Source organism: Anolis sagrei, chromosome 1 (genome assembly GCF_037176765.1).
Source record: "Anolis sagrei isolate rAnoSag1 chromosome 1, rAnoSag1.mat, whole genome shotgun sequence".
NCBI lineage: Eukaryota > Metazoa > Chordata > Lepidosauria > Squamata > Dactyloidae > Anolis > Anolis sagrei.
Genome location: NC_090021.1, coordinates 326869576 through 326897436, shown reverse-complemented (window position 1 = coordinate 326897436; position 27861 = coordinate 326869576). Strand labels below are relative to the sequence as shown.

At 40.8% G+C, this 27861-nt stretch overlaps 1 protein-coding gene across 1 annotated transcript; it reads left to right on the top strand.

The window, feature by feature from the left end:
* The first annotated feature begins 23 nt into the window (after positions 1-23).
* On the top strand, positions 24-27415 carry LOC132762186 (60 kDa lysophospholipase). Its single transcript, XM_067463020.1, has 16 exons — positions 24-379; positions 2057-2186; positions 3221-3332; positions 7550-7675; positions 9387-9470; positions 11038-11164; positions 11685-11797; positions 13242-13427; positions 15158-15271; positions 15847-15966; positions 17065-17148; positions 20554-20717; positions 20923-21009; positions 23103-23202; positions 26509-26569; positions 27361-27415. The coding sequence occupies exons 1-16, from the start codon at positions 196-198 to the stop codon at positions 27381-27383; spliced, it is 1815 nt and encodes a 604-aa protein (XP_067319121.1). The 5' UTR covers positions 24-195; the 3' UTR covers positions 27384-27415.
* The last annotated feature ends 446 nt before the right edge of the window (positions 27416-27861 follow it).

Genomic DNA, 27861 nt, shown 5'->3' with positions numbered 1-27861 from the left:
CGGGTCTTCCTGGCAGTCTTTTGCAGCAACACTGGCAAGTCTGAGAATGAGGTCACACAGCACCAGCGTGAATGTCAGATGGAAGATGCCACATGCATCGGATAAAAATAGAAAGTGCATGGAGATGATAGGATCAAGGCTTCGGGAAGATAAGCGGCGCTGAATGTTTGTGATCCTCCTGGGCTGGCAGAGAGCATGGCAGCAGCAGGCACCACGACTCATGCCCCACGGCTGCGGCGGCTGAGGAGCTCTTCCCTGAGCCATGAGAGCCTATGGGGCTCCCAAGAGGTCTGGCCCACCAAGGAGGAGGCCAGAGCGCGGGTCCTGGTGCTCAACACTGGGGGCACCATTGGCATGGGGGGCAGCGAGTGCGATGGAGGTAAGTGGCAATGGGCAGGGGTTCAAGCTAAAGGACACAAGGGAGGAAGTTTGGCCAAGAGCTGTTCAACAGTGAAATATGTTACCTTGGAGTGTGATGAGGTCTCGTTCTCTGGAGGCTTTGAAGCAGAGGCTGGATGGCCATCTGCTTAGATTGTGCTTTACTTCATGGCAGGGATTCCACTGGATTGCCCTTGTGGTGCCTTCCAGCTTTGATTCTATGAAATCCATATTCCTCATGATACTTCCCCAGCTTCTGCCAAGTTAGCAGTTCATAAACATTCAAATGTGAGTAGATTGATAGGTATCACCTTGGCGCCAAGGTAACAGCACTCCATGTAGTCATGCAGGCCACATGACCTTGGAGGAGTCTATGGACAATGCCAGCTCTTCAGCTTAGAAATAGGGATGAGCATCACCCCTCCCCCCCCCCTCCCAGAGTTGGACATGACTGGACTTATTGTCAAGGGGAAACCTTTACCTTTTACATGATACTGCTGTTTGGGTGTTTACAGTATTTTTTACTTTCCAAAACATTGGAAGGCCCTTAGCTACAGAATAACCTTAAACAGGAATATTCTGATATCTCCATATCCTCCAACTGTCCAGATATCCAAAACACAGTCCTGATTAATCCTGTGTTTAAAATGTGCCAGTTTCTTCCTCTGCCGCCACTTGCCTCGACTTTCAGCTTTCGTTTTACATTTTGAGTTCAAAATTCAAAAGTACCATACCTTTTGGTGTACCTACACTGTAGAATTAATGCAGTTTGGTGCCACTTTAACTGCCATGGCTCAATGCTATGGATTCATGAGAGCCGAAGCTTCTAATGCCTCACCAAACACAAATCAACGCAGCAAAAAACCGGGATGGATTCTTAATGTTCCCAGTAGACTGAGGCAAAGGCAAACTGCTGTAGTGTCTCCTAACTTGTGTGTTCATTAATAACTTTTGCCATCTTAACCACATTCTGATATTCTGTGTGTTCTTTTTTCAATTGTTGACATATTAAAAGCAAGGAAAGATAGTCCCTGTTCTGTAAGCTAACAATGTAAACACACCTGACACACACAGAAAGGGTGAAGGGGAGGGAAAAGAGAAATGATGAACTTGAAGAAGCCTGTTTATAGCCCTGCTTATGTGCATTCATTTTCTCATCTACAGTGTGATAGGAGGCTTTCACCCTCTTATTTTGAGATATTATGCTAAATTGAAGGGTTAAACTGCTGAGCTGCCAAATTTGCTGACCGAAAGGTCGGCACTTCGAATCTGGGGAGTGGGATGAGCTCCCACTGTTAGCCCCAGCTTCTGCCAACCTAGCAGTTTGAAAACATGCAAATGTGAATTGAGCTGCTGAACTTGCTGACTGAAAGGTCGGCAGTTCGAATCTGGGGAGTGGGGTGAGCTCCCACTGTTAGCCCCAGCTTCTGCCAACCTAGCAGTTTGAAAACATGCAGATGTTAGGTACTGCTTCAGCGGGAAGGTAACAGCCCATGCTGACCACATGACCTTGGTGGTGTCCATGGACAACGCTGTCTCTTTGGCTTAGAAATTGAGATGAGAACCAACCCCCAGAGGCAGACATGACTAGACTTAATGTCAAGGATAAATCTTTACCTTTTTTTTGCTCAATTGAATGTTAACGACCAATTCCTTTTGTATATCTCTCTCTTTCCAGGGCTTGCTCCTCAGGCTCATAAACTGGTGGAGGCCTTGAAAAAAATGCCTATGTTACACGATGAAGAATATGCCAAGGCCACCAAATTTTATGAGTCCTGTCAATTTGCAGAAAGTACTTTGATGCTTCCGTAAGTATATATGGATATTCTTCTTTGAAAAGTTAATCACCTGTTAAATCTAAAGTATACAACGAGAGAAGTTCTCTCCTCCCCCCCCCCCCCCCCGGTTTTAAAATTTTCTAAGCCTGGAAATTTGCCAAGAGTTTATGAGGAAATGGTGCAAGGTATCTTTGTTCTGCTGGGATTTTGCTATATGTGCGTGCTCATGTGCCTTCAAGTCAGTATATGGAGATCCAGAGATTTCTTAATATAGAACAATAAATCCCATAATATCTTAGGGTGGCAGTTACAAGGGTCTAAAAAAGTTATAATTATGTAATAGGAAATAAAACCTTAGATTGAAACACGAAAGGAGCTATCCAAAGCTCTGAAGCTATTTGGGTACTTTGGTTCAACTGCTTGGATTGCCTCTCTAAAGCTCAGACTAAAACCCAGAGTGGTTTGCTTATAGTCATAAAGGCTAGCAGAACTGACAGTTGTTTTCAGGCCAATGACAAGGACAAAAGACAAGTTGGGTAGAACTACAAAGAAGCATTTCACTCAGATATGGACCTCATCTACACTGAGGTCCATATCAGGGGTGATTTGAATGCAATATTCCTGCTTCTTGGCAGGGGGTTGGACTGGATGGCCCATGAGGTCTCTTCCAAATCTTTGATTCTATGATTCTATGATTCTATGACCGTTTAATGCAGTTTCAAGCTGGAATGGTTGGACAACAAAAGCCCACCAAAAATATGTTAGAGAGCCCTTAATGTGCATTAGTGTTCTGTGGTTTGTGTAATCACCATCCTGATCTCAAATGGGTTCCAGGATTGCCTACGTGATCAACTGCATGCTTTCTTTAACACCAGTTTGAAACTGACTTAAGGGCTCAGTGCAGGTGTGTCCAAGGTGAACCGAAGCCTTTCCTTTCTCTGAGGTCAAATGTGGAAAACGATGGGATGTCCAGGATGTTGTTTCATATAAGAGTAAAGCCATCACCAAAGTGTATATTTCTGTTATGTTTTACTTTTGTCCCTATTCATTTCTATCTTATTCAGCCTCTCGAAAAGAAAGAAAAGGGTGATCTACAGCATCCTAGAGTATTCGCCGCTCCTTGATTCTTGCAACCTGACAACAGATGACTGGGCCAAGATTGCCAAAGATCTTGAGGTATTAAACAACATGATGTTTCTTATGCTTACATATTAAAATACATGGTAATGTAACATGTCCTCCAGCTGTTCTGATTTGGCAGGGGACAGTCCTGATTAATCTACTGCCCCTTCCTTTCAGCTGTTTTTAAAATGTACCAGTTTTGCTTTCCTGTTTCCATCCTTCTTTGCTTTGTCTCCATCCAAAAACTGCAATTTGTGTCCCCAGTTTTCTTCTCAAACCTATTTTAGCTGTCAGTCTAGTGCAGTGATGGGCAACCTTTTGAGCTTGGTGTGTCAAAAATCACCAAAAAAGTGAGCATAATTCAGGTGGGGTGCGATATTTATAGTTTAAATAACAAAAATGCATAATTGTAATATATAACTGTATTTAATAACCCAAAAACTAATCATTTAACTTACCTGCTTAGTGACTTCTTTGTTCATTCTTCAGTTGGTGTCTTTTGTTGGTCTTGATATTATTTAACTTGTGTGGGTTGCCGTACACTAAGATAAGTGAAGGGGGGGGGGAATTCTTTAACTAAGCTGCTTATTAGTGACTTTTTTGTTGCTGAATTTCATTGCCTAAATCTTCAATTGAAGGTTGGTATTTTGTACACTTCAAGCCCAAGCAAGTGCTACTAACATCATCTGTCAATCTGTTTCTTTTGATGGTTTTGATATTATTTAACACTGAGAATAAGGTCTCACAAAAGTATATGGCTGCGTGTCATCAAAAATGGTTACATGTGTCAGTGCTGTCATAGGTTCGCCATCCTGGGTCTAATGGAAGAGGGTATAAGAAACACATACTTTCCAACTGTCCTGATTTTTCAGGGAGAGTCCTGATAATTATTCCTTTGCTATCTCATTGTTTCAGCTACTTTTGAACTGTCCCAGTTTTTGTCTCATTCTCCCACTTCCCCTTTTTGTACTAAGCAGTCTTTTCCTAGCTTATATCCTTTTCCTCATTAGTACTTCCTATCACAGTGACTATGTTCTGCTGTGGCTTGGCCACGTATGCCCTAGTTTTTATCTGTGATATCTTGGTGGGTATGACGTTGATGGAGAGGGAGATTGGTGTCATGGTTTAGTTGTGGGATTATGACTCTGGAGACCAGGCTTCAGTTTCCTGCTCAGCCATGGAAACCCACTGGACAAGTTACTCTCATGATTAGTTTGCATTAGGAATACATAAGTCGATAATAATAATAATAATAATAATAATAATAATAATAATAACACTCTCCATGGACAGTTCCTGGAAAAAACTGAGAGCAAAATTGACAAGGAAAAAACATGGATGTGGCTCACAAATGGAACTTTGAATAGGGAGACCAAAGGCCTAATTCTTGCAGCCCAAGAACAAGCAATTAGAACAAATGCCATCAAAGCCAGAATTGAAAAGTCGACTACAGATCCCAAGTATAGACTCTGCAAAGAAGCAGATGAAACAATGGATCACATACTCAGCTGCTACAAGAAGATCATGCAGACGGACTATAAGCAGAGGCATAACACCATTGCCCAGATGATCCATTGGAACTTGTGCCACAAATACCATCTGCCTGCGACGAAGAACTGGTGGGATCACAACCCTGAAAAGTTATGGAAAATGAACACATCAAACTACTCTGGGACTGGGTTGTTGTTTTTTCGGGCTATATGGCCATGGTCTAGAGGCATTCTCTCCTGATGTTTCGCCTGCATTTATGGCAAGCATCCTCAGAGGTAGTGAGGTCTGTTGGAAGTAGGAAAAAGGCTTTATATATTTGTGGAATGACCAGGGTGAGACAAAGGACTCTTGTCTGCTGGAGCTAGGTGTGAATGTTCCAACTGACCACCTTGATTAGCATATAATGGCCTGACAGTGCCTAGAGCAAACTTTTGTTGAGAGGTGATTAGATGTACTCTGGGACTTCCGAATTCAGACTGACTGAGTTTTGGAGCACAATGCTCCTGACCTCATGGTAGTGGAAAATGAACAAGTATGGATTGTCAGTGTTGCAATCCCAGGTGACAGCAGAATTGACGAGAAGCAACTGGAAAAGTTTACACGATACAAGGATTTAAAGATAGAACTGCAAAGGCTCTGGCACAAGCCAGTAAGGTGGTCCCAGTGGTGATCGGCACACTGGGTGCAGTGCCTAAAGACCTTGGCCTGCATTTAAACACAATAGGCGCTGACAAAATTACCATCTGTCAGCTGCAAAAGACCACTCTACTCGGATCTGCACACGTTATTTGCTGACACATGACACAGTCCTAGACATTTGGAAAGTGTCTGATGTGTGATCAAATACTCAAGCTAGTATACTGATCTTGTTTGCTGTGTACCAACCTTGTTATGTAACTAATAATAATAATAATAATAATAATAATAATAATAATAATAATGTTTTATTTGTTGCCCACCGCTCCTATAGCTCAAGGTGGGGTACAATCCAGTCAAAACAAATCATCATAAAACATATACATCAAAATAGAGATACTAAAACACATGGTACAAAGATTATAATACAGTAGTAATAGAATGTAAATTTAAAATTCATGGTTTAAAATTGGCTGGGTAAGCCAGCCAGAAATGACTTGAAGGCACACAACAACAAGAGCAGTGATTTAGATACAAATTAATGTCATTGGCTCTAAATGCGTGAAATCTCCTTCTTGAAGTGGCAAACAAAGTATCTGCTTGATGACATTTCCAGAATTATATGTGGCGCATTGTGTTTGTCAGGGTTTTATTTCTCAAAATGTTATCCTTCGTATTCTTTTCTTCAGATTCTTCTGTTACATTTTCATGTTGTTGATTTAAGGGTTTCTCTTTCTGGTTGTAAACCACTTTGAAATACTTCTATATGTGTTACAGTTGGGTCTTGCTTATCCAACATAAACAAGACAGAACATTGGATAAGTGAAAATGTGGGATAATAAGGAGGGATTAAGGAAAAGCCTATTAAAAGTCAAATTATGTTATGATTTTTCAAATTAAGCACCAAAACATCATGTTTTACAACAAATCAACAGAAATAGCAGTTCAATATATAGCAACATTATGTAGTAGTGACTGTATTTACGAATTTAGCACCAAAACATTGCAATGTATAGAAACAGCTGTGTATCTGGGCAGAAGGCAGACTGTGTTGGATAATACAGAATGTAAGATGAGTGAAGGTTGGATAAGCGAGACTCTATTGTATAGAAATAAATACATACTTTAAATATTCAGTCAAGACACTGAAGTCTAGGAAATTCCTTTGAGACTCTGTGGCATAAATCTTGCTATTAATTACAATTGAATACTGTGTCAGAATTTTGAATTTTTGTTTTCTTCTGATTGCTACACAGCCCTACTTTGCTAATCCTGAACTGTTTAATCATTTTGTGTTGTTTTTTGGTTATTATGTGCCTTTAAACAGAGTCCAAGTTATGGAAACTCTTTCCTAGTATTTTCTATGCACGATATATTCAGGGGAAGGTTTAGCACTGTCTTTTCCTAAGACCAGGACAGTGGACTATGGGTTTTCATGGCTGAATAGTGATTTGAAACCTGGAGTAGAGTATTGAGTCCAACTTTCAAACCACTTTGCTCAGCTAGTAACCTACATGTGACAGGGTCCGGGGTTTTTTAATAGTGATATCAGCTTGTGTACAACTTGTAGATGAAACCATTATGCTTAGTATTGTTGTTATTGTTGTTGTTGTTGTTGTTGTTATCTTTATTTATATCCCGCCTTTCTCCCTATGGGGAGTCAAAGCAACTAACATCTACCCACACTGAACAGTTTTAAAAGACCAATACAAAAGTTAAAAACAAATAACAACAGTGTGGTAAAAACAGAATTAAAATACAGCAAATACATTAAAATGACCTTTAAAACTCATATAAAAATAATAACAATAATAATAATCTTTATTTATATCCCCACCCCAATCTCATCCACCCTCCCCAGAGCCTCCCCTTACCTTTCCACCAAAGCCTGTTGGCAGAAGAAGGTCTTGACCTGCTTGTGGAAGGCCAGGAGAGATGGGGCCATTCTGGTTTCTCTTGGGAGGGAGTTCCACAGCCTGGGAGCAGCCACCGAAAAGGCAGTGATCTGTCCATGACAACAGAACCACTGAAAGTTCCTCCATTCTCAGATCAGCATTCCCACCCTCTGTATAAAATACAATTTTTATGTCTGATTGTACCCTTGTCTTTGAGAATTATTTACAAATTATCTTTGCTTCTCTTAGACCTACTATGAACAATACGATGGCTTTGTGATCCTTCACGGAACAGACACAATGGCTTATACTGCTGCTGCCCTGTCCTTCATGTGTGAGAACCTTGGTAAACCCATTGTTCTAACAGGAGCTCAGGTATATAAACTTAGCCTGTTCTTGCGGGAAGTCTTTTGTTATAATGCTGTTCATCTATCAGAGTGTAAGATCCTTTGACTTTGCCTCTATGTTGCAACTTGCTTAAAATTTCCACTGCATTAATAGTGCTGTGAGAGATCTGTAAGACTTGTCAAAATGCAATTGAAGGGCTCCATTAAGATTGTTCTCATGGGTGTGTTGAATCAGCTTTGCCAGTTATGTCAGTTATGGCTCTTTGGAGACTTAAAATTGTAGTGTGTACGGTGGCTGGACTGTGTGTTGTACATTGGGTTACCTTTGTTCCAAACTCAAAAACTTCAGTTAGTTTTAAACATAGAAGCCAGCTTCCTTATTGGTGTATCTAGAACAGTGGTTCCCAACCTTTTTTTTGACCAGGGACCACTTGACCAGGGACCATTCTCCAACATTAGTAACAAAAGGGTTTTTAGTCAGCCTTAGATTCGGTTTGGTTATTTGGGTTGCTGATTCCAAAAATTGCATTGGATAGACCACATCAGTTCTAGTGTCTGATACAGAACCTATGCCACCCAATAGTTGCCATCTGCTCGCCCATAGAAAACCATATTTAATAAATCTTGACACTATAAGAGGGTTTCGTGAGACCAATTGCTCTCATTGCAATGGTGTAGTAAGACCATATTTTAGTTCTTGCGGACCACTGGTGGTGCACGGACCACAGGTTGGGAACCACTGATCTAGAAGTAACAGTATTACACAAATATTAAGGTCACTCCATTGATTGTTAATTAGTTTCTGTACAAGGTACAAACTTTTGATTATTATCATTAGACTGTATATGGTTTGCGTCCATCTTATTTACATATAATCAACTACATATACTCAGGATGACATTTACTCCATTCAGGCAACACTGAGTTGTTGTTGTTGTTGTTATCTCACAGTCAGGAAGTTCTTCCTCATGTTCAGGTGAAATCTTCTTTCTTGTAGTTTGAAGCCATTGTTCCGCATCCTAGTCTCCAGGGCAGCAAAAAAACAAGCCTGCTCCCTCCTCCCAATGGCTTCCCCACACATATTTATACATGGCCCTCATCATGTTTCCTCTCAGCCTTCTCTTTTGCAAAGTAAACATGCCCAGTTCTTAAAGCCGCTTCTCATAGGGCTTTTTCCTCAGAATCTTTATCATTTAGTCGCTCTCCTCTGGACATTCCAGCTTGTCAACATCTCCCTTCAATTGTGGTGCCCAGAATTGGACACAGTGTGATTCCAGGTGTGGACTGACCAAGGCACAATACAGGGGTAGCATGATTTCCCTGGATCTAGACATTAGACTCCTATTTATGCAGGCCAAAATCCCACTGGCTTTTTTTTTTGTGCTACATGACATTGTTGGCTCATGTTTAACTTGTCCACGAGGACTCCAAGATCTTCTTCATACATACTGCTGTTGAGCCAGGTTTCTGCTTCTTGGCAAGGGGTTGGACTGGATAGCCCACAAGGTCTCTTCCAACTCTATGATTCTATGCTGCAGAATTTTATGAGTCCAGATAACAATCGCTTCCAAACTGGAAACATGTTTGTTCACTCACTTTACCATATTTTTAAATCATAAACAATCTTTTAAAAAGTGAGGTTGTGAAATACATGTACAGGGTCTTTGGTAGTGCTAGTAGTTCTCTGTTCAGAAAACATCCTAAATTCCCACGTAATTGCTATCTTTTTTGTTTCCTAGGTACCAATCTATGAATTGAGGAATGATGGGCGTTCTAATCTCCTGGGGGCATTGCTGATTGCTGGACAATTTGTCATTCCGGAGGTTATTACTATAGTATCAATATTCCTTTGCTTGTCAGAAAAGTTTTAAAATCCTGCCCTTTTCACTACACATGACCCAAGGCATGATTTGAAAAGCAGATATAGGTATATCTCAGTTAATGAAGTCGATGTGTTCTGGGCCATTATTTCATCCATTTTTTTAAAATGGTACCAGGGGCAAAAATGGACTTGAAGAAATAGGTATAGGACCAGTTTTGCAAGCTTCAGCAATTTTTTTATTCAGAACTAGCAATACACACATGTAAAATAAAATCACAATGTCTGGTAAGTACACAAAAGAATTTTAACCTTGAAAAAGAACACGCAAAAGCTTTAAAAATGCATGTATAAGTTATTTTTAAAAACTTTTTTCTCAACTTTCATGTTGTATTTTAATATGTTGCAGTGGAGAAAGGCAGGCAATACAAATAATAATATTTTTTTTGTCGTGTCAGGAGCGACTTGAGAAACTTCAAGTCGTTTCTGGTGTGAGAGAATTGGACGTCTACAAGGATGTTGCCCAGGGACGCCCGGATGATTTGATGTTTTTATCATCCTTGTGGGAGGCTTCTCTCATGTCCCCGCATGAGGAGCTGGAGTTGATAGAGGGAGCTCATCCACCTCTTCCCGGATTTGAACCTGCGACCTGTTGGTCTTCAGTCTTGCCAGCACAAGGGTTTAACCCACTGCGCCACCGGCAGCTCCAATAATAATAATAATAATAATAATAATAATAATAATAATAACAACAACAACAACAACAACAATAATTTATTTATATTCCACCCTTCTCACCCCGAAGGGGACTCAGGGCAGATCACAAGTACACATACACGGCAAATATTCAGTGCCGTTTGTATAGACAGTACACAGACAGACAGAACAAAAGGAGGTATGTTGTTTTGTTGCCATGGACAGTTGGGCTCGAGTCCATAGGGGGTGCTGTCGCTCCATCCTCTATGATGAAGAGCTGTCAGGACTTCCTCATTCCAGCATTTTCAGATCTTCTTTTTCTTTATGGCGTTGTAAAACACCTCCCCCGCTTTTAGTGGTGCCTGATTTCTCTAATTACAGCTAAAGCTGTTTTCAAACTGCTTAGGTCAACAGTGAGCATGGCTGATGGTCGGCTGCTCACGCGGACACAGGGCTTTGAACTTGCAACCTTTCGGTTGGTAGATCTTATAGCTGCTGATGATTTACCAGCTGTGCTAAACCTCCGACTCTGTGATGTATTCCACATACACAATAAAATCATGATGATGATTATCATCCTCATCCTCCTCATCATATATATGTGTGTATGTATATGTTTCCCTCCTCTCCCCATAGACTGAGATGAAGAATTGCAACATATAAAATTACTATTGCTGTATTAACATTAGTAGTAGTAATAGTAATAGTATTTATGGTGGAAGTACATGGTGATGCAACTAAACTGCTTTTTGATAAATTAGTATGTGGAATACATTACAGTTTTCACAGTAGTTGGTTAGTTAAGTTGAACAGAGGGTGATTTCTGCTGAACTGATTGCATGACAGCCTTCACTCAGACTTGCTTTTTCTTCCAGGTGTGCCTCTATTTTCACCATAAACTCTACCGGGGAAACAGGGTGACCAAAGTGGACACAGGAAGTTTTGAGGCCTTCTCTTCTCCTAATCTGCCTCCTCTGGCAAATGCTGAGGTGGATATGAGAAGTAAGTGGCACTAATTTGCTGCGGCTCTGGGTTGCCCCATGAGAGCAGTTTAAATTTTGAGCTATTTTAAGGTTTGACAAGTTAATGTGAGGCCTCATTGAGAATTATATTTTAAAACTGACCTGGTTTCAAGCTCATACGATATCAAGAGACAGATTCATTATATTATTTTAGATCAGTGGTTCTCAACCTGTGGGTCCCCAGGTGTTCTGGCCCAGAAATCCCAGCCAGTTTACCAGCTGTTAGGATTTCTGGGAGTTGAAGGCCAAAACACAGGTTGAGAACCACTGTTTTAGATGGATCTCAGTAGAAGAACAGTGAATTACTTGGCATTTTCCCCTTCTTCTTTAGAATACTTCAGTCGCTACAAACTGTGCATGCGCTTGTGTGTTGATGTCATCTTTTCCCAATCTCCTAGCCCTTCCTTTATCTTCTTCCCTTCTTGTTTCTCAAAGTTTTCTTCTTCCCAAAGTTTCTCAAAGTTTTCTTCTTCCCTTCTTGTTTCCCTTCTTTCTCAAAGTTGACTGGGGAATTGTATGGCGAGCCACTTCCACCAAGAAGTTCAAGGTCCACACTGAAATGAACAGGAACGTGGGGTTGCTGAGGATCTTCCCAGGAATTACTGCTACTACAGTATGTGGTCCAATAAAAATGATCAAAGCTATGTCCAATAAACTACAGGTTGAGCATTCCTTATCTGGAATTCTGAAATCCAAAATATTCCAGAAATTATTATGATGCACATGGATGGCTGTAATAGTGACACCTTTACTTTCGGGTAGTTCAGAAGCAAACTTTGTTTCATGCACAAAATTATTGAAAATAGTGTGTATAAATTTGTAGAAGGTGTATACCATGCAAAAGATGAATAAATGTCTTGCTAGACTTGAATCCCAACACATTAAGAGCACATATATAACAATAATAACAACAACAACAATGTTGCAATAATGTGATAGCAGGATTGAAGAGAAACAACTGGAAAAGCTGATACAATATGAGGATTTAAAGATTGAATTGCAGAGACTCTGGCAAAAACCAGTCAAGGTGGGCCCAGTGGTGATCAGCACACTGGCTGCAGTGCCTAAAGACCTTGGCCTGCACTTAAACACAATCAGCACTGACAAAATTACCATCTGCCAGCTGCAAAAGGCCACCTTACTGGGATCTGCATGCATTATTCGCCGATACATCACACAGTCCTAGACACTTGGGAAGTGTTCGACGTGTGATCCAATACAACAGCCTGCGGAGTGATCTTGTCTGCTCTGGACTCATCTTGTTGTGTTTCAAATAATAATAATAACATAAAACTATATTTTTAACTCACCCTCTCTCCCCAAGAGAACTCAGGGCGGCTTCCAAAGTAAAAAATGGCAAATATTCAATGCCAGTACAAATATAAGCAAATACACAAATATTCCAAAATCTTGTTGATAAAAACTGAAATCCAAAACCCTTCTGGTCCCAAGCATTTTGGATGAGGGATATTAATTATATATTGGCCATAATTTCACATTTGGCCAATGCTCTTGTTCCAATTTTACATTTTGAAATCAAAGGAAAATATGCAGAAAACGTTTATACAAATAGACCAATTTGGTTGCGTGAATAATCAGTATAACTTCTCAAAACTGCTGAGCTGCTGAACTTGCTGACCGAAAGGTTCAAATCTGGGGAGCAGAGTGAGCTCCTGCTGTTAGTCCCAGCTTCTGCCAACCTAGTAGTTTGAAAACATACACATGTGAGTAGATCAATAGGTTCCGCTCCAGCAGGAAGGTAATGGTCCTCCATGCAGTTATGTCAGCCACATGACCTTGGAGGTGTCTATGGACAATGCCGGATTTTCGTTTTAGAAATGGAGATGAGCACCACTCTACAGAGTTGGACATGACTAGACTTAATGCCAAGGGGAAACCTTTACCTTTATTTTTACTGTATCAGATACCGGAAGTCTGTGCTATTATTTTGTTTGTTGAGACAGAATGCAATGGTTTTCGATACAAGTATGCCATATTCTTACAAAACTATCTCAACTGTAGTCATTACTGTTTCATTATTTTTGCAATCACAATAGGTGAGGGCGTTTCTCCAGCATCCAATGGAAGGGATAGTACTGGAAACGTATGGTTGTGGCAATGCCCCAAACAACCGTCCTGATTTGTTGGAAGAGTTGAGGCAAGCAACCGAGAGGAATGTGGTGATCCTAAACTGCACACAGTGTTTGCGAGGTTCTGTGGCTCCAACCTACGCAACCGGACAGGTGAAGGAAGCGGTGAATTGTTAAGTAACTGTTCAGTAACAGCATAGTTTGTTTATTATATTAGGAACCTACTTTATGAGTTGCTATAATGCCTGTTTCTAAGGAAATAGCAAGTGAACATTCACAGTGTAGGAAAATAAGGTTTTACAAAATTGGTTTTACTCCAAACAATTATATAAAGAATCAGGAACAACATATTGTATATACTCAAATATAAGCCGGGTTTTTCAGCCCTTTTTTTTTGGACAGCTTATAATGGGGCCACGGTTCTGATGCAGCCATTGCTTGCAATATATGATATATTTTCCTCTTCTCTTACCTTCCCTTAACAGTATGTTTTCTTTTCCAAATCTTCCCTCACTCCTCCCAGGCTGGAGTTGCTCATTTTGGAAACTCTTATTTTTTAAAAGAGAGAGAGAGAGAGAGAAGGGAATGTTTTGAAAAGGGAAAGGAGAGTGAGCTTGAAAATAATATATATTTATATTCCCCTAGAAAGCTTTGCAATCCCTGTGTTATCTGTGTATATATATATATGCATATTCTTCTTATATATGCATTTTCTCCAAAATCTTTTGCGAGCCTGATTTCTGTGTATCTAAATGTATTAACTTTATATGTGCATTTTTGTTCCCTTGAAATTGGTCACTGGCCTTTGCAAGCCCTGTAGATCTATAAATATGTTTCGATATATACATGTTTCTCCTGAAGTATTTGCATACTCTCTCTCTCTCTCTCTCTCTCTATATATATATATATAAAATATTCATTTATTTGATCAGTCATATGACCATTTCAAAATAGAACATGAGTAAAAAACAAGGCAAAAAGGTGAGGACAGCAGCTGACCTTCTATTTACAGTCAGAATCTTATTTTCCTGGTTCTTCTTTCAGGAAATCTGCTCTTTTCTTAATAGCTTTCAGAATAAAATGCTTACTCTGATTATGCTGGATCTTTCCTGCCCTTGCCAGAGGGATGTCAGAATATAATTTCTGTTGGGGGACCTGCCGTTGGATAATATTGGATATAAATATCTGTCTCACAGTTCAGTGTATGCTGGACATTCAATTAAGAAATGTTCAATGTCTTCCACTGTTTGTTCTCCCATTTGCAGAATCTCTCATTCTTGGGATGTTACAGGCCTATAAGCCTGATTGATATCACAGCAAAAATCTATGCAAAATATCTTTTGATCAAAATTGAGCAATGGTCCAACGAAAACAATATTCTCTGTGAAGAACAATCAGGCTTCCGACAGGGATGTTCAACCTATATATGTGTGTGTGTGTGTGTGTGTGTGTGTGTGTTGAATATCCCTGTCGGAAGCCTGTGTGTGTGTGTGTGTGTGTGTGTGTGTGTACACACACACACACACACAGATATGAAGAGATAGGCATTTTCCCCTGCAAGCCTTTGCAATCCCCATGTACCTATATCTCTCTCTATCTATCTCTCCATCTATCTGTATACATTACTTTTATATATGAATTTCCCCTCATATGTATGCAGGAGTTTGCAAATCTATATACATGTAAATATCTAGAGATTTCCATGTATCTGTATATCTCTATCTATATGTTTACATTATTCTTATATATGTATTTTCTCCTCATAGGTTTGCAAGTCTACATTTGGTGACATGGATCATGGGATAAACTATGTTTGTGTTTTGTCACAGTAGCTAGGTTAATTGTACCCAACATTTTACGACATAATATTTTGTTATTTCTAGGACCTTACTCATGTTGGAGTGATTTCAGGAGGGGATATGACTCCCGAAGCATCTCTGGCAAAGCTGTCATATGTGTTGGGGAAAAAGCAGCTCTCTTGGAAAGAAAAGAAGCAGGTAAAGCCTCCAAATCATACCTTTTAAAAAAAAGATTCAGATTATAGCTTGATTTTAGTTTCTTTGGAAGTTAGGATTGGCTGTAGTGGTTTGTATCTTAATTATGCCCCACTATGACTACTATAATGTGTTCCGCATGCTTGAAAAGCATTCAGAAGCTACAATTAGTGCAAAATGTGGAGGCTAGTCTGTCTAGGGTCCACTTTAGAGAATGCATTGTCGTGAGTCTTGCATCAGCCACACTGGCTCCCAATCTGATTCAAGGGTTTTCTTCTGCTTGACAAAGGTTTACATGGTTTAGGGCCAGGATAATTGAAAGATTGCCTCTCTTGCATGATTGCCAGAAATTTGAAATCCGCAATGAAGGATCCCATCATATTCCAAGACATAAGTTTGATGAATATAGTTGGCCCTTCACATTTGTGGGGTTTCATAGATTTGATTAAAATGTTCTTTCTAATGATCTCTAGGTGCAACTTTTTTTAAAACAAGCCATGAGAATTATAATTCTATTTTTGTTTGTTTTCCAGTGAAGTTTTGATCTCTTTCTCTCTTTCTCTCTTTCTCATCTCCAGATGCTGTGCGACAATCTCAGAGGTGAAATGTCTTCTGTATTCACAGGAACCCAGTGCTCCTTAAATAACAGCATCTTTATCAAAGTGATGGCCAAATTTATAAGTCGTAATTGCAAAGAGGTAAATGCAGAGATCAAACTCTGTTGCTGTCGTTGTTATTGTTGTTGTTGTTGTTGTTATTGTTGTGTGCCTTCAGGACATTTCCATTATGGAAATGTAAATCTAAAATGAGAACTTTTCAATACTATACTGATAGTGAAAGAAATCTAAAACTGTGAATTCTCCAGATTGTGTTCATTCCTTTACTTTTTTTGAATTGGAATGATTTCTGTGCTTCTCTAATAAATTAATATAATCTCCTTAATCCAGTGGTTCTCAACCTGGGGTCCACAGATGTTGTTGGCCTTCAACTCCCAGAAATCCTAACAACTGATAAACTGGCTGGGATTTCTGGGAGTTGTAGGCCCAAAACATCTGGGGACCCCATGTTGAGAACCACTGCCTTAATCCAATTTCCACATTTATTATAAATGAATATAGTCACTTTAATCCAATCTCCACATTTATTATAAATTAATATAATCACTTTATTCCAATCTCCACATTTATTCTGGGGACATTGCATCAATTTAATGGGCCGGGCTTTAGCACAGCTGGTTAATCACCAGCAGAAATAGATCTTACCAATTGAAAGGTTTCCAGTTTGAAGCCCGGGTCAGAGTGAGCACCAACCTTCAGCCCAACTTACTGTCCACCTAAACAGTTTGGAAACAGCTATAAGTTATGACTACAGAAATTAGTCACTGCTTAAGTGAGAGGTATTTTACGTCACCATAAAGGAAATACCAGAAAAATACTGGCGATTGGGGGAAGTCTGTGATCAAGCCTCTTCGTCATAGAGGATTGAGCGACAGCACTTCCTTGTGGCTGAAATTGAGCACAACCTCCAGGACACTGAAGTTGGGAAAAACGCCTCTGTCTGTTGTCTGACCTGTCTGTTTAACGGCATTGAATGTTTGCCGTGTATGTGTTCTGTGATCTGCCCTGAGTCTCCTTCAGGGTGAGAAGGGTGGAATATGTATGCTGTAAATAAATAATAAATAAATTTATGGAATATTGTATTTTTTTAGCTATACATATATATCTATATTTGCCTATCTATCTAATGTGTGTATGCTCATGTAATCAATACTTTGAAACGTTTTTTGGGTTTTGTAGGAACTTGGAGTGTTGATCCCATCTTTGGCTTGTGCTGCTGCTAAAACTGGTGACATGGATGCACTGAAAGCCATCGAAGAAGCGGTAAATACAAATGTTTGAAGCCTGTTCAGGGGAATTATAACATTGAGACTTATAGGAGTAACTCTGATGTAACGTCTGGACTCAAAGTCCATGGGGCACAAATCAGTGTGAGGGTAAGATTTGGCTGCAGCGATTAAGTGATAAATGAATGATACTTTATTTCTATCCTGCCCTGTCTCTGCATTGGGGACTCAGGGTGGCTTACAATATAGGGAGAGGCAGACATTCAATGCCATATAAAAATACAAAATAACATAAACCGAAAGATAAAACCCAGTGTGCATTAATGTAATAAGGAGGTGGGAGAATTTAGTTTTTTATATTTTGGAGAAATGATACCAAACTGGCATGTTTTGAACAATAAAATGCATGCAAAATAGGTTAGAATGCTAGCTGTTTACTGGTTATTTACTAAGATGAAGGGGTACACTGCCACGATGTATAAATACATCAATTAGCTTCAGTGCTAATGAACAGAACATAGACAAAACAATCTTACCCATTTCCCCCCAATCTGGCACCTCCACTAATGTTGACCTACAATACGTTTGTGGAGGGAGCAATCTTGTTTTGTGCTGTTCCAGAGAGTAAGGCGTGGAACAATTTGTTCCTACAACAGGAAAAGAGAATCCACCTATACTTTAGGAAGAACTTCCTGACAGTAAGAGCTGTTTGACAGTGGAATATGCTGCCTGGGAGTATGGTGGAGTCTCCTCTAGAGGCTTGTAAACAGAAGCTGGATGACCATCTGCTTTGATTGTATAGTATTGGGTGACAGATTGTATTGGATGCCACTTGTTTTATCTTCCCATTCAGGCGGGTAATAAATGTATCTCCTTCTCCTTCTCCTTCTCCTTCTCCTTCTCCTTCTCCTTCTCCTCCTCCTCCATCTCCTTCTCCTCCTCCTCCTCCTCCTCTGTCTCCTCCTCCTCCTCCTCCTCCTCCTCCTTCTCCTTCTCCTCCTCCTCCTTCCTACTATGCCCTGGCAGTAGGAATAGTGTCAGTGGTTGTCTAAGGCTATAAACCAGAGGCCCTCAACCTTTTAAGGTGGGGGGAGGTGGTTCACACTTCTTCAGAATTTTTTTTGGGGGGGGGGGCGGCATAGTTTGGGAAAAAATGAACTGATTTCTACACACACTGCACATATCTTATTTGTAATGCAACCCCCCCCCCCCCAACAAAACAATGAAAGACAAAACAATATTTTAAATGAAGAACAATTTTCATCAACATAAACTTATTTATTTATTTAAAGCATTTATATTCCACCCTTCTCACCCCAAAGGGGACTCAGGGTGGAGCACAGCATATATACGGCAAACATTCAATGCCGGGACACAAATTCATATCCGCATACATAAACATTAAAAACATTTATCTCAATATTAAAATACACAATTTTAAACCCAACTTTCAATGGGGAGTGTGGGCCTACCTTTGGATGATGAACAGATGTGGCCCTAGGTAATTTTCAACAGTAAGCAAACAGTATTTTGGCGCCCCCCCCCCCCCAACCAATCACTGATATATATTTTCTGTTCGTTGTGGGAGTTCTGTGTGCCATATTTGGTTCAATTCTATCATTGATGGAGTTCAGAATGCTCTTTGATTGTAGGTAAACTATACATCCCAGTAACTACAACTCGCATATGTCAAGGTCTATTTTCCCCCAAGAGCGCCTCAAGAGCACCCCTGGGCAAAATCAACTATACTGCAAATGCTTACTTTGCGTAATGGGTTGGGCCGCCCTGATGATGAAATAGTCAAGTTCATTAGGATTGTTGTTGCATTCCTTCAAGTAATTTCAGACTTAGGGCAAACTTAAGTCTAAAGTTTAGATCAGGGTCGAGGTAAATGACCTTGGAGGGCAGCATACGGCCCACGCGCCTTAGTGTGCGTATCCCTGCTGTAAGCAGTGTTGTTTTCCAAGATGGAGATTGATTTAGCTTTAGAATGACTAGTTATTGAACCTGTGGTGTTTACATATCCTCCCAACATTTCACAAATGAAAACATGTGGTCAAGATGATGAGAGTGTGGTTAAGATGGCAAAAGTTATTAATGAGGGAGAGCACACATGCGGGAGATGTGGCCACACTTTACTTTTGCTTTACTTTTTTGAGGAAGAGCAAGATTCTGCCTCTTCCTCTCCTCCCTCCCTACTGAGTCAATTGAATGAAAACTATGTTTTGTGCTTTGAACTCACTTTTCTGCCATTGATATAAACTAAGGACAAAATGGAAAGGGAAGAAAGAAACCTGGGGCATTATCAAATAAGCTGAAAATATGAGACGGCTGAGGATTAATCAGAATTATCCTTGCAAACCAGGGCAGTTGGAGGATAGGTATCTATGGCCTCTTCCAGCTAAAATAGATGTGAAAGGAAAACAAAAGTAGTGTCTGAATACAAGCTGAAGTCTTTGGAGAGAGAGAAAGTTAGGACGATAATAAGCTCAGGAAAGTTATTAACTGGAGATCTGATGTGAAATAATGAGCTTGGTTGTCTGTTGGAATTTTGGGCTCTGCCTACAATTGTACTGATTCAGTATATTTATAAATAAGATCAGTTAATTATGTAATGCCATATAGAAAGGGATCTCAGGACTCACAGATCTAAGTCCATCCGAACTTATATTAAATCTTTATAATGTTGATTATTATTTAAACTGGAGATGCCAGGATACGCTTGGTAACAAATAGAATATTTCTTCCTAAGAAGAATCCATGGAGTTGCCACAAATCATAGAAGCATAGAGTTGGAAGAGACCTCATGGGACATCCAGTCCAATCCCTTGCCAAGAAGCAGGAAAATCGCATTCAAAGCATCCCTGACAGATGGCCATCCAGCTTCTGTTTAAAAGCCTCCATAGAAGGAGCCTCCACCACACTTCAGGGCAGAGAGTTCCACTGCTGAACAGTTCTCACAGTCAGGAAGTTCTTCCTAATGTTCAGGTGGAATCTCCTTTCCTGTAGTTTGAAGCCATTGTTCCGCGTCCTAGTCTCCAGGGCAGCAGAAAACAAGTTGCTCCTTCCTCCCTATCACTTCCCCTCACATATTTATACATGGCCCTCATCATGTCTCCTCTCAGCCTTCTCTTCTGCAGGCTAAACATACCCAGCTCTTTAAGCCACTCCTCATAGGGGTTGTTCTCCAGGCCCTTGATCGTTTTAGTTGCCCTCCTCTGGACACATTCCAGCTTGTCAATATCTTCCTTCAATTGTGGTGCCTGGAATTGGACACAGATATTCCAGATGTGGCCTGACCAAGGCAGAATAGAGGGATACCATGACTTCCTGGATCTAGACACTAGACTCCATAATCCACAGTCTGTTCAGCCTATTATTGTACCATTTTAGTCCTTCTCGTTGCTAACAGATGGGAGTATATATTATCTCTCTTTCGCAGGGGGGAAATCTGAGCTGTGAAGATTATGATGGGCGCACCCCACTTCATGTGGCGTCAAGCGAAGGACATGTTCACTTAACTGAGTACCTCTTGAAAAGTGGGGCAAGCGTGCATGCCAAAGACAGATATGGTGCCACTCCTTTGATGAATAGTATTGAATTCAGGTGGGAAATGTGGAAACTATGCTGAATATTCCTTTTAACCATTGTGGTTCCTCCTTCTCTCTAAAAGGTTGTTGGAAGGTTCTTGTCTGTATTAGAAGACATTTAAAGAAGAGATCTTGAACTTTGAGTTCAAGAAGTTGTTATTGTTGCTGGTGATAATGATATTGAGGTTTTCTGTTATTTTTCCCCCTTTTGTTCCATGAAGGCACTTTGAAATCATACAGCTGCTTCGTGAAACAGGAGCTCACCTTTCCAATGAAGAGCTGGAGAATGCTGGGACCAAACTCTGCCTGTAAGAAAATCCAAATTAAACCTCAAAACACAAGAAGAGCTTCTTTGGTGCACCAAATCTCTCTTAACCCAGCATCATGCTTCTCAGGGCCCTTCCAGATAGGCCCTATATCCCAAGATCTGATCCCAGGTTTTCTCTTTATCCCAGATTATCTGGCAATGCAGACTCATATAATCCAGTTTAAAGCAGAAAACCTGAGATCAAATCCTGGGATATAAGGCTTGTCTAGAATAGCCAAACAGTTGCCTATGAGAGGCTCAACAGAAAGGGCTCTAAGCAGTTGTCCTTTCCACTAGTTCCTACTCAGCAACTAGTATTCAGTGATGTATTTTAAGCTAAATATGCATCCAAATAATAGCATGGGAATGGCTGTCCGGGCTTTACACCACAGGGTGTCTGTCCCATATAATAGCATAAGCAAAGTATCATCATTTTGCAACCAATGTGATACTCAATGATTATCAGTTCCTTCAGTTCTTGTCTGTGATTGTCAAATACCTTCAAACTTCTCAATCTGTGGTTGTGAAAAATGGGATATTAGAATGGATTGAACTGGTTGGGCATGTTTAACTCTAGAGTTCCTACTCTTGTTTATTTATTTTAATGTATATACTGCTTTTCTCCCAAGTGGCACTGTTATGGAAGTTAGTGGAATTGTAGTTGTATAGTCTCAAAGCCTTAGGTCAGTGGTTCCCAACCTTTTTTTTTTTTTTTTTTTTTGGCCAGAGACCTCTTGACTAGGGACCATTCTCCAACATTAGTGCCAAAAGAGTTTTGAATCGGTTTTTGGTCAACTTTACATTTGGTTTGGTTATTTGCATTGGAAAATTGCATTGGATTGCATCAACTCTAGTTTCTGATAGAAAACATATGCCATACAGTAGTCGCCATCTGCTTACCCACAGAAAACTATATTTAATAATCTAGATCTGATGTGGTAGTAGTAATCTTTTGTGTGTAGTCAGCCTCTCACCTCCCAACATCCCTGCTACCTTGGCACTATAAGAGGGTTTCACAAGACCAGTCGCTCTCGTTGCTGCATGGTTTCGAGGCAATGGTGTAGTAATGGTGAGACCACAGAGCATATTTTCATTCTTGTGGACCACTGGTGGTCCATAGATGACAGGTTGGGAACTGTCATCTATGGTAAACTGATTTGGAAAGTGTCTTATCTTTTTCTGCTTACTAATGAATATTCTAATTTGAAGTCTGTGTGAGTAACTGAAACAAGATAAGTCTACATTTCTTGGGGAAGTCTGTGATGCAAGAGTGTCTGAAAAGAGGTTGTTTGCATGAATTTCCCATAGACTTTGGAGATGAGCAAGAATCTGATGTGCTCAATTCACTTGATGCAACTTTTAGTGCCCTGTGTACATCTTATATCATCTTGAGGAGATAGAGTGGAATACAAATAATAATAATAATAATAATAATAATAATAATAATAATTTGAAACCCAACAAGATGAGTCCACAGCAGACAAGATCCCTCTTCTGGCTGTTGTATTGGATCACACGTCGGGCTGTGTGATGTATTGGCAAATAATGCGTGCTGTAAGGTGGGCTTTTGCAGCTAGCAAATGCTGCACTTAAACTTAAATGGTAAATTTAAGTGCAGGCCAAAGTGTTTAGGCACTGCACCCAGTGTGCCGATCCCCACTGGGACCACTTTTACTGGCTTGTGCCAGACTATTATTATTATTATTATTATTATGGGGGTTTGTAATTTGGTACTCTGTGTTACTATATCACAGTTTTTCCTCTTATGCTCAAACAATTGCTTATACTATTCTTCAGAACAATGGGGAGCATCCTAAATTCTAGAGTTGCATGGGATTTCACAAAACTCCATTATGTGGAAAACAGTTTTGCAATGCATGTTCATGATTTAAATATATCTTAGTGCATCCACCAGCACTGCTGTTGCCATCCTAGCTCAGAACTGCTGGCCTTCTGCTTTCTTTTCTATTGTCTTAATTGAGGATTGTTTTGCAAGGTTCACTATGCATAGAAAAGATATGCCCATAGGGAATGGGGAATCACATAAAAGATGCTTGGTTTTTTAACGCATGTATATATATTCCTCATTCTCAGTCTCGCTGCTAAGGGAGATGTGGATGGAGTGATGGCTTGGCATCTTGCAGGTGTAGATATGGAATGCATGGATTATGCTGGCAGAACACCTTTCCAAGTAGTAAGTATACCTACAAGTAACAGTTCTAAGTTTATGTGTACAGTAGATCCACCATTTTCATGGGAGTTAGGTGTGAAAGATCCCCATGAACATGGAAAACCCACACATTAAAAAAAGCCACAATAATAATAATAATAATAATAATAATAATAATAACTTTATTTATATACCACTCCATCTCCCCGAAGGGACTCAGAGCAGTTCCCAGGTAACATCACAAACATACAAAGTAAAAACAAAATAACCACAAGATTAACAAAACAAAATATAAGCATAAAATTGTCACCATAACACACAAATATTAAAAGTAACCCTGCCTGTTCAAAGCAATTTAAAAAATTTAAAGGCCGGGCGAAGATTTCTGCAAGGCCAAAAATTCTAGGGGGCCCGGGAATTAAGTGCAATGCTATGGCAGGCAACAATAATATTAGGTACGGGTCTTTGGCTGTTGATTCCAGGGCCGATTAGAGGAAGTGATCTGGGTAATTGGTAGGAAGAATAAGGCCGTATTCGACAATGTGTAAGACTGAATTAGAACTGGTCATTTTCAAAGGCTTGTTGAAACCACCAGGTCTTCAAGCTCTTACGAAATGAGGGGAGGGATGGGGCCTGTCTTATTTCTCTTGAAAGGGCGTTCCAGAGGCGGGGGGCCACCACCGAGAAGGCCCTCTCTCTCGTCCCCACCAACCGCTCTTGAGATGGTAGTGGGACCGAGAGGAGGGCCTCCTCGGAAGATCTTAGAGCTCGTGCCAGTTCATAGAAGGAGATGCGATCGCGGAGATAGGCGGGACCCGAACCGTTTAGGGCTTTATAGGCCATGACCTGCACCTTGAATTTGGCTCGGCAACTTATCGGCAGCCAATGAAGCTGTTTTAATAGGGGTGTTGTATGCTCCCTATAAGGAGACCCCAGTGGCGCAATGTGTTAAAGCACTGAGCTGCTGAGCTTGTTGATCGAAAGGTCGCAGGTTCGATTCCGGGGAGCGGCGTGAGCTTCCGCTGTCAGCCCTAGCTTCTGCCAACCTAGTAGTTCGAAAACATGCAAATGTGAGTAGATCACATGTGAGTAACGGCGCTCCATGCAGTCATGCCGGCCACATGACCTTGGAGGTGTCTACGGACAACGCTGGCTCTTCGGCTTAGAAATGGAGATGAGCACCACACCCCAGAGTCAGACATGACTGGACTTAATGTCAGGGGACTACCTTTACCTTTACCTATGCTCCCTATAGTTTGCTCCAGTAAGGAGCCTGGCTGCCGCCTGTTGTACCAGTTCAAACTTCAGGGCCGTCTTCAAAGGCAGCCCCACGTAAAGCACATTGCAATAGTCCAGTTTGGATGTAACCAAGGCGTGGACCACCCTGGCCAAGTCAGACTTCACGAGGTATGATCACAGCTGGCACACAAGTTTGAGTTGTGCAAAGACCCTCCCAGCCACTAACTATTTTTTTTGCCTGAAAGAACACCTATTTAAGAACCTCTAGTTCCTTCAGCAGAACTCGGTGGCCCATTTCCAGCAGTCAACCCACAAATGTGGAGAGTTGTCCTCCATTTTCACTCAGCCCTCTTTTGGTGTATAATATCTATCTTCTATATACCGATACCTAATATATACCTAATAAAAGTGAAAATGAAAATATGTATGTGTGTATTTGGCTGGGGTGCCCACTTCCACAGACAGGCTTCCACTTCCACAAACACAGTGCTGAGGAGCCACCAAAACATTTCAGGTTATAGCAAGCGGCATGAACATGTGGCCCAACCCCTGCCAATGTCCTCCCCAAACACCATCCTGCCCACCACACAAGGAATGCTTTCATTCGGGGGCAATTTCATCCTAGATTTTCCATGTTTCCTCTACCAGTCATCCCAGTTTTTCTTACTCTCTCAATTGGTGTGGAATTTGCATGATCCCACCCACTTCTTCTCCCTTCTCCCTTTCATATTCTTTTTGTTGAGATTAATTTCACAGTTCAGCAGCAGATCAGTTGCACAACTTCAGCGCTTTCCAGTAGCTTCTTCCTGCACAATATTTTCAGTCAACTGCTCCCACAAACTGCAGTCACTCGAACTCTTTTACAGACACTTGAGCACATGCCCGGCCATTGTCAGTTTTACCATTGTCTTTTCCCCAATCTAGATGACACTACAAACTTACCACAGCACACGCTTATATCTTTTCTTAGCAGACAGGTTCTTTTAATCAATTACATAGAGCCTTCGACGAATAGCATCACAGCACAAGGAGAGAGTATACACTCTACATGACTTCCTTATATACAATTCTATACAATTGTATATAAGGAATCTCTGATTGGTTCCGAACTCATTAAATTAACTCAGACCCAGGATTACATCATTCACAATCACCTGGACTAGGCCAGAACACATTCCCCAAATGAAGTTCCATATACAGTCAATGCATGACTCAGCATCTCCAATAGAAGCCTATTAGCAGTGCATGACTCATCTATATTACATTACAATACATTGTAAAACCTGACACTTTTCAACTCTGTCTGCACAACAAACAGAGCAGAACTAATCAGCAAGTAAACATACTGGAGGAGTTTGGGAGATTGACTCCACAACATGGAAGTTGTAGTTCACCCTGCATCAAGCCAGAGCACTGTGACCCCTGCTGACAATGGACTTGGACCACATTTGGCACACAGACCCCTCATGACCTAAGTAAAATACTGTAGAGGTTTGGGGGGAATTCACCTTGATTTATAGCCATTTTAGGACTGGGATTTATAGTTCACCTTCAATCAAAGAGTACTCTGTACCCCACCAACGATGGTCCTGGACTTAACTTTTTCAAATAACATGGGCAATGCCAGATACCCAAACTAGTGTTATAATAAAAAGCAATCTACCAAAAACCTGCCCGGATGGAGCTCTGTCCCACTAAACTGATGGGAGATTGGGTTGTTGTAGGTTTTTCCGGGCTATATGGCCATGTTCTGGAGGCAATTTTTCTCCTGACATTTCGCCTGTATCTATGGCAAGCATCCTCAGAGGTAGTGAGGTCTGTTGAAAGTAGGAAAATGGGGTTATATATCTGTGGAATGACCAGGGTGAGACAAAGGACTTTTGTCTGCTGGGGCTAGGTGTGAATGTTTCAGCTGATCACCTTGATTAGCATCCAATGGCTTGGAAGGTGGGAGATTGCCAAGCTCCATGCAGACCAATTCAACTGCGCCCAGCTTTGTGAGTTGCTGGCAGAACAGGGTTTGCCCTTCCTTTAATAACCTTGACATTTTCCCGAATTTTAGAAATTTATCAGGTTTTGATATATTTGTAGGCAACTATGACAAACAACCATCGAATCTTGGACTTGCTGACTCAGCTGAAATCAAAAGGAGGTAGGTGTTCAAAACCCTTACTTTTTCCATTATATGTTTTGCATGGGTGGTTGCTATAATTGTACTGATGTCAAGACTTCAGTCAGAGAGTCAGAGCTGGGTGAGGCCAAAGTTGGTTGGTTTAATTCAGTGCTACTCATCATGGTGGTCTATGGACTGGTGCCATTGTGTCATGTGCTCTGATATGGAGGGCTGACTGTATTCTTTCACTACATTTGATTAGGAGCAGAAACAAGTCTGCTGAGAAGAACCTTTGTTATTGGGGGCTTCCAGATACTGTAAACCAGGGGTCCTCAAACTAAGGCCTGGGGGTGAGATACGGCCCTCCAAGGTCATTTACCCGGCCCTTGCTCAGGGTCAACCTGAGTCTGAAGCAATCTGAAAGCACACAAAAACAACAACAATCCTATCTCATCAGCCAAAAGCAGGCCCACACTTCCCATTGAAACAGTTTATATTTGTTAAAAATTGTGCTTCATTTTAATTATTGTATTGTTTTAAAGTGGGTTTTTTCTGCACTACAAATTAGATATATGCAGTGTGCATAGGAATTCATTCATGTTTTGTATTTGTTTTTCAAATTATAATCCATCCCTCCAACAGTTTGAGGAACTGTGACCTGGCCCTATGTTTAAAAAGTTTGAGGACCCCTGCTGTAAACAAATAGAAAAAAATTGATTGGCCCTTTCAAAGCAGATTCGGTAATATTTCATTCACTAAAGTTTTAGAGGAATTTGGACACACAAATTGAAGTTACAATTAACCATTCTCTCTCTGATTTCTCCTTGTAGAATCTTCAAAACGACTGTTCTGAAGAAATTTCTAATAAAAAGGCGATTGAATGTGTGATCTTTATATTGGATATCGAAACTAGAAAAAAACCTAGAGGAACAGACCTAGGCAGACTGACAGATACTAGGCTTGCGCTTTGGGGGTAAACCTTGCCCCATTTTGTGTCCTGGCTTTTGCTGGGAGCCCCAATCTATTTTTGAGACCCTCTCGAAATTGGGATGGTTGTTTTCTATTTGAGGCCCCCAAAATTTGTACCATTATGAGGGGGGAGGCTTCCCACCCACTGTCTCCCCTTCCTGGCCTTCTTCTTATCTGGCACCTGCTGTAAGAGGCGCTCAGCTGCAGGCGCGCTCTAGGCTGCCCCACGTGTCCTGCCACACTCTTCAAGAGTGCGTGTGTGGTGGGGCCTGCAGGCAGGCCCGGAGCGTGTCTGTAGCCAAGTTCCGGGCCTGCCTACACGCAGGCAAGGAGGCAATTTCGGCTCAACAAGCAGATTTCCA